Source organism: Papio anubis, chromosome 1, assembly GCF_008728515.1.
Source record: "Papio anubis isolate 15944 chromosome 1, Panubis1.0, whole genome shotgun sequence".
Taxonomy (NCBI): domain Eukaryota; kingdom Metazoa; phylum Chordata; class Mammalia; order Primates; family Cercopithecidae; genus Papio; species Papio anubis.
Genome location: NC_044976.1, coordinates 124,121,291 through 124,132,639, shown reverse-complemented (window position 1 = coordinate 124,132,639; position 11,349 = coordinate 124,121,291). Strand labels below are relative to the sequence as shown.

General features: G+C 50.7%; 1 protein-coding gene across 2 annotated transcripts; it reads left to right on the top strand.

The window, feature by feature from the left end:
• Positions 1-637: 637 nt before the first annotated feature.
• On the top strand, positions 638-7,370 carry S100A2 (S100 calcium binding protein A2). Of its 2 annotated transcripts, none has more exons than XM_003892675.5 (3): positions 638-869; positions 3,378-3,531; positions 6,888-7,370. In XM_003892675.5, the coding sequence occupies exons 2-3, from the start codon at positions 3,388-3,390 to the stop codon at positions 7,038-7,040; spliced, it is 297 nt and encodes a 98-aa protein (XP_003892724.1). In that variant the 5' UTR covers positions 638-869; positions 3,378-3,387; the 3' UTR covers positions 7,041-7,370. The 2 variants fall into 2 exon arrangements, with proteins under 2 accessions (XP_003892724.1, XP_003892722.1); XM_003892673.5 differs by lacking the exon at positions 638-869 and adding an exon at positions 1,349-2,067 and having other exon boundaries at positions 6,888-7,145.
• The last annotated feature ends 3,979 nt before the right edge of the window (positions 7,371-11,349 follow it).

Below are 11,349 nucleotides of genomic sequence, written 5' to 3'. Positions count from 1 at the left end.
CGAGTCTGAAGCGTCTCACTGCCAGGCTTTAAAAAAATTTTTAATTTTAATTCATTTTATTGTTACTTTAAGTTCTGGAATACATGTGCAGAACATGGTTTGTTATATAGGTATACATGTGCCATGGTGGTTTGCTGCACCTATCAACCTGTCATCTAGGTTTTAAGCCCCGCATGCATTAGGTATTTGTCCTAATGCTCTCCCTCCCTTTGCCCCCATCCCTCTCCCCCCAACCGCCCACAGGCCCTGGTATGTGGTGTTCCCTTCCCTGTGTCCATGTGTTCTCATTGTTCAGCTCCCACTTATGAGTGAGAACACACTGCCTGGCTTTAAGGGACAGCCATGGGGATGCACTGCAGTTTCTGAGCAGGGAGGGCCCTGCGGAGGCCCTCAGTTAAAAGCAAAGAATGGCTGTGCAAAGCGATGCATTGCGCTCCCTTGTCCCTCACCCTCAGTGTGAAGGGTTTTTATTCTGAGTCCTACTTGAAGTAGGCTTCGGTGGGAAGACAAGTAGCATGAGGGGTTCAAGTGCCGAGGGCAGCAAGGGACACTGGGTGACTGTGTCAAGGTGTAGAAGAGGACACTGGGGGCCCCAAGGCCTGACTTCATGTACACTGCTCAGGCTCGCACCCAAGTGGCACGGTGACCGCCAGGAAAGGACCAGCCTGTTCTCAGTCTGATCCTCCTGCCGTGTCATTATCCAAAGCTCCTCCTGGCAGGGCCGGTTTAAGGTCTCCGTGCCAGTGCTTTCCCTGCCAGCCTGGGCTGGGGCTTCCACCTACTGCTCTGGGACTGCTGCTGCCCTGGCCCTGGGGGAGGAGGGTGGTGCCGCTGAGTCACTGCCTGGGCATCTGGGCCTGGAACCTCGGGTGAGTCACTGAGGGCTGGGGCAGAGGGGCTGGGGGAGGGGAAGAAGCTGCCTAACATCTGGAGCAGGGAGGGGAGCTGGGCCACAGGAAGGGCGGTGGCCTGATGCCCAGACTGGGGTTGGGATAGACAAAGGGCCAAGGAGGAAGGGGCCCTGGGAGGGGGCAGCCCTCCCTTGGGCTGGGCTCTGAATGGCCACAGTGTTTGCCTTTCTCCAGGTCTGGGGAGGACATGTGTGTGGGGGCAGTGAGAGAGGGCTGTGGCTGGGAGCTCTGCTTCAGGCCTGGACCCTGGCTTGGGAAGCTGTCTGGCTGGTATTTTCAGCCCTAAGTAGGGATGTACCCCTACCCACCCACCCAGCCCTCAAGCTGGAGAAGAGGCCGCTAAAGTTTTCCTATTCACCCTTTAACAGCTCGGGACTTCCTTAAACTCCCCACAGACTGTTACCCAGCCCAGCTGGGGCTGTGTGCAGAGCAGCCCCATTTCTCCCTGCTTCCCCATCCTTCCAGACCCCTTCCTACACAGAGGGGCCTTCGGAGGTATTTCTAAGCACACTTAGTTACTTCATTACCTCATTAAGAGGTATTCTGGTGCTGGCCATTAAAATTAACTCCACTTCATTCATGTCCTGAAGTCAGTCCTGTCCTTCTTCTCCTGATGTCCCCCAGCTGCCTCCTCTGGCCCCCAGCTTCCTAAGGGTGGCCCCAGGTTGCTTCTGTCTCTCACACACAGGCACATGTATGCACATGAGCACCTGGCCCTGAAGGCCCAGCGTGTGCCCGCAGCCTCTCACACAGGAGTGGGCTGTGACTCACAAGCATGTCATGAGAATGAGGCCTGGCACCAGTCTCCAGGCCCCAGAGCAGGGTTGCCTCCCCTCACCCCTGGCCCAGGCTGCCCAGTCCCCATGACACCTCCCACTTCCTACTGTGGCCTGGGTGGGCTCAGGGGCTGCCCTTGACCTGGCCTAGAGCCCTCCCCGAGCTGGTGGTGGAGCTGGCACTCTCTGGGAGGGAGGGGGCTGGGAGGAAATGAGTGGGAATGGCAAGAGGCCAGGGTTTGGTGGGATCAGGTTGAGGCAGGTTGGGTTTCCTTAAAAAGCCAAGTTGGGGGCCAGTGGGGCCCGCGTATAAATCCTCACCCTGGGAGCCTGGCTGCCTTGCTCTCCTTCCTGGGTCTCTCTCTCTGCCACCTGGTCTGGTGAGTACCTCTGTCCTGCTGAGGGCAGGGTGGGGAGGACCCCCGTGGGTCTCTGTCTCCACAGTTCTCTCATTCCAGCTTCCCTGGTGGGATCAACCTGGGCCTCTCTGGGCCTTCCCCCTTGGAAGAACCCTTTGTGAAGTGTTGACTGAAGGGTTTTTCTCCAGGTTCCTCTGTGAGGTCTCAGTGCAGCGGTTGCTCTGAGGCCCTCCTCTGGATATCCCAGTCTAGGGGCCCTTCTTTGGGGGTCTAGGCCTAGGAGCAGGAGGTGTACATGTGGGTGGTGCTACAGTAAGAATCCTGAGGTTGTTTTTTTTTTTTTTTTTTGCAAAGTCCCGGCTTCTAGCAAGACTAAGGAGCAAAAGGCAGGGGTCTCAAGTGCAAGACTCTGCCTGGGTCATGGTCCCGAGCAGCAAAGCTCTGCCCCCCGCCTTGGTGAAGGCAGGGCCGGCAGGATGGGCCCAGGGCTTGCCCTGCCTCTGGCATAGCTCCTCAGGCCTCACCCTGAAACCTGCCTAACCTTTCCAGGCTGGTCTGAGTATTCTCAGAGGCCTTGCTGCTGAGGTCTGTTCCATCCTGATCCCAAGGCAATGAACATTTCATATCTTTAATTCTAATTCCAACAGGATCCTTCCTGGTGGAGAGGATGTTAAGTTGCCCCCACCCTACCCATGCCCCTCTCTGCATAAAGGCTCAGGGGCCTTCAGGGTGAGGGGAGACACATTCCCCAGCCTCTGGGAGCTCCTAGTCTGAGAGAGGAAACGCCCCTGCCCCGGGGAGCTTCCAGTTAGATGGCAGAGAGAGACGCCTCTGGCTTCAGGAGCCCCGAGTCTGAGGAGGGAAATGACTCCTTCAGGGAGCTTCCTGCTCCTAGGTGTAGCTATGGCTCCTGCCAGACCGCACAGGAGCCCCCATCTGCCAGCTGGTGCATGTGGCCCTGCTCCCCAGCGCCTGGGCAGATGCCGTCAAAATGGGGCTCTGGTCACCCTGTCATTTCCCTTCTGGCAGACACTCAAGCGGGGAGCCCTGCCCTCAGGGGGATGGCCCAAGTGCCATCAGAGGAGGCTTCGGGCCCTGCCATTGGTGACTCCCAGACACAAGGGAAGCTTAGCGTCTGCCCTCAGGGGGCGGCAGAAGTATGGCCCCCGGCCTGAGGGAACCACAGTCTGAGGGGGACATGCTCCCTGCCTTCCCATTCAGAGAGGGGTTTTGTGAGGTGGCTTGGGGGCACAGGGCAGAAGTGGATCCTGCAGGCCGAGCTAAGGCCCCAAGAACCTCAGCAGTGTACCCATCACCTGGCACCTCTGCAGCCACAGATCCATGATGTGCAGTTCCCTGGAGCAGGCGCTGGCTGTGCTGGTCACTACCTTCCACAAATACTCCTGCCAAGAGGGCGACAAGTTCAAGCTGAGTAAGGGGGAGATGAAGGAACTTCTGCAAAAGGAGCTGCCCAGCTTTGTGGGGGTGAGTGGCACAGGCCTCTGGGGGAGGTCCTGGTGTGAGTGTGGGGGTGCAGGTTAAATCTCTCCCCCAGTTCCGGGTGCCTATCGATGCAGGTACCAGGGTGGGGCCCAGCCCTCTCTCCACTTTTGCTTCATGGCTCCACTGGAGTGGAAATGAGGCCCAAGTGGGAGTGCTTTATCAATGGCTGTTTCCTGCAGCATTCCAGAGAACCGTGTGCTGTGAGGGCCTTCAGGGTCCATCTGTCTAATCCTGTCATTGGAAACTTGAGAAACCAGAGCCCAGAAGGGAAAAGTGATTGTCCCAAGATCACACAGTACTGGCATGTTCTCTCTCCCTTTTTCCTTTTTTTTTTTTTTTGAGACGGAGTTTCACTCTTGTTGCCCAGGCTGGAGTGCAATGGCACGATCTCGGCTCACTACAACCTGTGCCTCCAGGGGTCAAGCGATTCTCCTGTCTCAGCCTCTTGAGTAACTGGGACTACAGGCGCATGCCACCACGCCCAGCTATTTTTTTTTTTTTTTTTTTTGAGACAGAGTCTGGCTTTGTTGCCCAGGCTGGAGTGCAGTGGCGCGATATCAGCTCACTGCAAGCTCCGCCTCCCAGATTCACGCCATTCTCCTGCCTCAGCCTCCCAAGTAGCTGGGACTACAGGTGCCCGCTACCATACCTGGCTAATGTTTTGTATTTTCAGTAGAGACGGGTTTTCACCCTGTTAGCCAGGATGGTCTCGATCTCCTGACCTTGTGATCTGCCTGCCTCGGCCTCCCAAAGTGCTGGGATTACAGGTGTGAGTCACCCTGCCTGGCCAAGTTTTATATTTTTAGTACAGACAGAGTTTCACCATATTGGCCAGGCTGGTCTCAATCTCCTGACCTCGTGATCTACCTGCCTTGGCCTCCCAAAGTGATTTTTGTATTTTTAGTAGAGATGGGGTTTCATCATATTGGTCAGGCTGGCCTCGAACTCCTGACCTCAGGTGATCTGCCCTCCTCGGCCTCCTAAAGTGCTGGGCTTACAGGCCTGAGCCACTGTGCCCAGACTCCTTTTTTTTTTTTTTTTTTTTTTTTAATGGTGGGGGGACAAGAGCTCACTCTGTCACCCAGGCTGGATCATAGCTCACTGTAACCTCAAACTCTTGGGCTGAAGCAATCCTCCCAAGTAGTTGGGACTACAGGAGTATGCCCCCATGTCTGGCCAGTTTTTATTTTTGTAGAGATGGAGTCTTGCTATGTTGTCCAGGCTGGGCTTGAACTCCTAGGTTCAAGCAATCCTCCCACCTCGGCCTCCCAAAGTATTGGAATTACAGATGTGAGCCACTGTACCTGACCTCTTTCCATTTTTATATGTCAAACTAAGAAATTATGTAGGGAGAGAAAAGCCCAGCTAAGATATACAGTCTGGAACATTTTGTGGAGAAATGCATCAACCTTCAATTTGTCCCTCACCCTCCCTATACTGACTCATTGGTGATTTCCAAAGTTAGGTGTCAGGCTTTCAACACATGAGGCAGGTCCTTCTTTCCTTTTTTTTTTGTTTTGTTTTTGTGGTTGGTTAAACTTTTCTAATTATTTTGGCTAGTATTAAAAAAGTGTTTTGCAGCCGGGCGTGGTGGCTCACACCTGTAATCCCAGCACTTTGGGAGGCCAAGGTGAAGTAGGATCGAGGTCAGGAGGTGGGGCAGTCCTGTGGCTAACTGCGGTGAAAATCCGTCTCTGCAAGAAGAAAATAAAAGTGGCCAGAAGCCCGAGGGCAGTGATTGGCTCAAGCCTGTAATCCCAGCTGGGAGGCGAGATGGGGATCCGCGAGGTCAGTCAGAGACCATCCTATGGCTAACATGGTGAAACCCGTCTCTACTAAAAAATACAAAAAGCGGCCCGAGGTAGCGGTGGCTCAAGCCTGTAATCCCAGCACTTTGGGAGGCCGAGATGGAAGCAGGATCACGAGGTCAGGAGATGAGACCATCCCTGGCGAGCACAGGAGTGAAACCCGTCTCTACAAAATAAAAAAAATAGCCAGGGGCCGAGATGGCCGGGGCCTGTAGTCCCAGCTACTCCCGGGAGGCTGAAGGCCGGGAGAATGCGTGGGCTCCCGGGCCGGAGGCTTGCAGTGAGGCTGAATCCGAGCCACTGCACTCCAGCCTGGGCTACAGAAGCTGAGACTCCGTCTCAAAAAAAAATACAAAAAAACTAGCGGGCAGTGCTGACCTGTAGTCCCAGCTACTCGGGAGGCTGAGGCAGGAGAATGCGGCGTAAAAAAACCAGGCCCGAGGAGCTTGCCAGTGGCTGAATCAACTCCTGCACTCCCTTCCCTGAAGCAGTGAAACAAGACTCGCCTCAAAAAAACCAGCCAGGCGTGGTGGTGGAGCACCTGAGTCCCAGCCTGAGGAGGCTGAGGCAGGAGAGCAATAATGAAGCCAGCGAGGTGGGCTTTGCAGTGAGGCAGTTCACCACTGTGCTTCAGCCTGGGCAGCAAAGAAACGAGAACTGTCTCAAAAAAAAAAAGTGTTTTCAATACTGGGTGCCATGGCCCAAGCCTGTAATCCCCATACTCTGGGAGGCTAAGGCAGGAGGATCTCTTAAGCCTAGGAGTTCCACCAGTCTGGGCAACATAGCAAGACTCCATCTCTACAAAAATAAAAATTGGCCAGGCTTGGTGGCATACGCTTGTAGTCCCAGCTACTTGGGAGGATTGCATGAGCCCAGGAGTTCGAGGTTACAGTGAGCTATAATACAGCCTGGGTGACAGAGTGAGATCACTCTGGTTGCCAAGACCAGCCTAGGCAACATAGTGAGACCTTGTCTCTACTAAAAATAAACAATTAGCTGGTTGTGGTGGCATGAGCCTGTGGTTCCAGCTACTTGGGAGGCTGACGTGGGAGGATCACTTGGGCCCAGGAGGTTGAGGCTGCAGCGAGTTGTGATTGTGCCACTGCACTCCAGCCTGGGCAACAGAGCAAGACCTTGTCTTAAAAAGTAAAGTGTTCTTCTTTACTGAATCCATCTGGCTGGTGTTGGGGAGCAGCAACCGTCGGTTTCCGCATCAGCAGAAAGGGGTGATGATACCTACCTCGCTGGGCTCCTGTGGGATTCGAGCTGATGCACGCTCAGAGGAGCACTCAGTGTCCTCCCTGTGTCCAGGAGGAGGGCACACTGGAGATGCTCACCAATGAGTATCTGTCTCTCTCCTTACTCACTGGGCCCTCTTAGTAGCTCCCAGGGCCTCCTGCACACCATATACCCAGTTGCCCAGTGGGGAGGGAGAGCTGGGAACCAATTTGAGTGTGTGGGGGTCTGGGTGTTTGGTGGAGCTGGGGTTGGGGCTGGCTTGGTGATGAGTGTATTTCCTGTCACTTTCAGGAGAAAGTGGATGAGGAGGGGCTGAAGAAACTGATGGGCAACCTGGATGAGAACAGTGACCAGCAGGTGGACTTCCAGGAGTATGCTGTTTTCCTGGCCCTCATCACTGTCATGTGCAATGACTTCTTCCAGGGTTGCCCAGACCGACCCTGAAGCAGAACTCTTGACTCCTTGCTATGGACCTCTTGGGCCCAGGACTCTCGATGCCTTTGAGTTTTGTATTCAATAAACTTTTTTTGTCTGTTGATAATATTTTAATTGCTCAGTGACGTTCCATAACCTGGCTGGCTCAGCTGGAGTGCTGGGAAATGAGGGCCTCCTGGATCCTGCTGCCTTCTGGGCTCTGACTCTCCTGGAAATCTCTCCAAGGCCAGAGCTGTACTTTAGGTCTCAATTTTGGGATTTCAAATACCAGCAAAAATTTGGAAATCGAGATAGGTTGCTGACTTTTATTTTGTCAAATAAAGACATTAAAAAAGGCAATTACCATCTACCATCACTATCATTTCATAAAAAGATAAAATTTCAATTCCAATAAAGGAGAAAAGGTATAAGTTCAGAATAAAGACAGACCTTAACATTTAATACTGCAAGTAATGAGTTGTACCAGGATCTGCTCAAGAGATATGAATTAGTCTAATCAACCTCACAAAGCTTTATTTAAAGGATTCCTTGTCAGACCGAGCGCGGTGGCTCACGCCTATAATCCCAGCACTTTGGGAGGCCAAGGCAGGCAGATCCCTTGAGGCCAGGAGTTTGAGACCAGTCTGGTCAACATGGTGAAACCCCATCTCTACCAAAAAATACAAAAAATATAGCTGGGTGTGGTGGTGCATGCCTGTAGTCCCAACTACTCTGGAGGCTGACGCAGGAGAATCGCTTGAACCTGGGAGATGGAGGTTGCAGTGAGCTGAGATCCCGCCACTGGACTCTAGCCTGGGCAACAGAGCAAGATGCTGTCCAAAAAAAAAAAAAAAAAAAAGGATTCATTGTCAGAATACAGGCCATAGGCAGTGCTATGGTTTGAATGTGTTCCCCAAGATTCATGTGTTGGAAACTTTATCTCCAAAGCAACAGTAATTAGCAAGTGATTAGGCCATGAGGGCTCTGCTGTAATGAATGGATTCATGCTGTTATCACAGGAGCGGGTTCCTTATAGAAGGATGAGTTTGTCCCCCCACCTTTTCTTTCTCTCCCTCTCTTTGCCTTTCCACCAGGAGATGATGCAGCAAGAAGGCCTTCTCCAGGTGTTACCCCCTGCAGCTTAGACTTCCTGGCCTCCAGAATTGTGAGCCAATAAATATCTGTTTTGTTTTGAATACCAGTCTGTGGTATTCTGTTGTAGCAATACAAAACGAACCAAGACAGGCAGTATACCTGTTTTCAGAAAACAAGTGTATTGTATTCTATACAATACATTCTATATTGTATTGTATATTCTTTTTTTTTTTTTTTTTTGAGATGGAGTCTCATTCTGTCGCCCAGGCTGGAGTGAAGTGGCATGATCTCTACTCACTGCAATCTCTGCCTCCTGTGTTCAAGTGATTCTCCTGCCTCAGCCTCCTGAGTAGCTGGGATTACAGGCACGTGCCACTACGCCCAGCTAATTTTATATTTTTAGTAGAGATGGGGTTTCTCCATGTTGATCAGGCTGGTGTTGAACTCCTGACCTCAGGTGATCCGCCTCCCTCAGCCTTTCAAAGTGCTGGGATTACAGATGTGAGCCACCGCGCCCGGCCAAGAGCACAAATTTATTATCTCTCATGGTTCTGCGGGTAGACTGGGCTTAGTTGGTGGTTCTCACGTGCGGTCTTCCATGCAGTTGTGGATGGAAATCAGAGTTAGAGTAATCCGAATGTTTGAACAAACTCAACATCTATGGTAGCTTGCTTAACATGCATGACAATTGATATCAGATGTGAGCTGGGAGCTCAGCTAGAACTGTCAGCCGGAGTGTTTACCGTGCATGGCCTCTCTATGTGGCTTGGGCTTCTTAGAGCATGGCAGCAGGGTCCTGAGAGGACCAATCTCAAAGTGAGCATTGCATGAGGCCCACATGGAAGCTGGCAGGCTTAAGATTTATTTATTTTAATTTTAATTAAATTAATTAATTTATTTTTGAGACAGGGTTTCATTCTGTCACCCAGGCCCAGGTGCAGTGGCATAATAATGGCTCACTGCAGCCTCCACCTCCCAGGGTCAAGCAATCCTCCTGCCTCAGCCTCCCAAGTGGCTGGGACTACAGGTACACGCCACCATACCTGGTTAATTTTTGCATTTTTTTGTAGAGACAGGGATTCACCATGTTGCCAAGGCTGTTCTCGAACTCCTGGACTCAAGCGTCCCACCTGCCTTGGTCTCCCAAAGTGCTTGGAATATAGGCACAAGACACCATGCCTGGCACTTCTTAAGATTTATTTCAGAAATCCCAGGACATCATTTCTGCTATATTCTAAGGATAAAAAAAAAAAAATCATTAAGTCTGGCTCAGATTAAGGAGAGGAGGAGAATTAGACATCTCTCTCTCTTTTTTTTTTTTTTTTTTTGAGATGGAGTCTCGCTTTGTCACTCAGGTTGGAGTGCAGAGGTGTGATCTTGACTCACTCAACCTCCACCTCCTGGGTTCAAGTGATTCTCCTGCCTCAGCCTCCTGAGTAGGTGGGATTACAGGGGTGTGTCACAAGCCTGGGTAATTTTTGTATTTTCAATAGAGACAGGGTTTCACCATGTTGGTCAGGCTGGTTTTGAACTCTTGACCTCGTGATCTGCCTACCTCGGCCTCCCAAAGTGCTGGGATTACAGGCGTGAGCCACCGCGCCCAGCTAGACATCTTTTAATGTAAAGAGCAGCATGCATAAAATTGACGGTGACCATCTTTGGAGACTAAATACCATAGTCTGCCTTCTAGCAACAGCAATTTACATCCCTCCCATATGCAAAATACACTCATCTCCTTCCCAAGACCCACAAAGTCTCATCTCATTAAGGCATCAATTTGATGTCTCTGATCTTATTATCTGAGACAGGTCCAGAGATATGAATAAGGCTTCTCATGTGCAGTTCCTCCAGGACGGCTCCTCAAAAGTGGCTCCTCTTGGCCTGAAGTCCTGGGAAGAACACAGTCGATGTTCACAGGTGAGATAAAGATAGATAACTGCCATCCAGGCTTATTGGCTCATGCCTGTAATCCCAGCACTTTGGGAGGCTGAGGTGGGTAGATCACTTGAGCTCAGGATTTAGAGACCAGCCTGGCCAAAGTGGCAAAACCCCGTCTCTACTAAAAATACAAAAATTAGCTTGGCATGGTGGCGTGCACCTGTAATCCCAGCTACTCGGGAGGCTGAGGCAGGAAAATCGCTTGAACCTGGGAGGTGGAGATTGCACTGAGCTGAGATTATACCACCACACTGTCCAGCCTGGGTGACAGAGCGAGACTCTGCTTTTTTTTTTTTTTTTTTTTTTTTTTTTTAACACTCCTATTCTTAAGGGTATGTTGGTGTATTGGAGGCACAAATTGGTGCATTGGTCCATAGCAATTCTGAAATTGAGTCAGACACATGTCACCAGATTCTTGTCTAGGGCTCAGTTCTGCTTGGCTCTTGGCTTCTAGGTTCTTGACTTCATTTTCTGAGTTAACTCTCTATTTTCCACAAGAAGTATCTGTGTTGATAGCTAAGTAGCTTTCTCAGCCTAGTTCTTGCCCATTTGAAGTTGAAGACTCAAAAACTTCTTTTGGTTTTAAGCCATCTTTGTCCGTTTTAGTCCAAAATGATATAATTCCTGTAAAAATATGGCCTCACTGTGCATCAACTTATAATTCACTTAATAGACAAAGCCATACCTACAAATCTTTTTAAGATTGGTCTCTCTCCAGCTTGGACTGAGAGTCAGGGTGCTGGGAGTAAATGCCCTGGAGATTCCTAAAAGCCTTCTAGTCTGAAAGAGCCTAAGAGGCACACTTCTAGAATTATTAGACGTTGTATTATTTATCTGAGAAGATCTGGGAAACTTGCCCTTAAATATTTTTGAGGTCTCATTACAAGGTCTTACCTTTGACTTACTTCATCTTTATCCTGAGATCCTTTCTATTGTCAGGGATCTGGATTTGATGTTTGCCCCAAGGCCATTTATTAGTTTGAGAGTCATTTGCTGGCTGGAAAGACTGTACTGGGCCCTCTATATTTCCTTCTAATTCTTTAAGAAGTTGAGTAGTTCCTTCGGTTTTTTTTTTTTTTTTTTTTTTTTTTTTTAGATGGAGTCTCACTCTGTCGCCCAGGCTGGAGGTGCAGTGGTGCAATCTTGGCCCACTGCAACCTTTGCCTCCTGGGTGAGTAGTTCCTTCTTTAGTTCAACATTTTTTTTTTTTTTTTGAGACAGAGTCTCGCTCTGTTGCCAGGCTGGAGTGCAGTGGCACGACTTGGCTCACCGCAACCTCTGCCTCCCGGGTTCAAGCAGTTCTCCT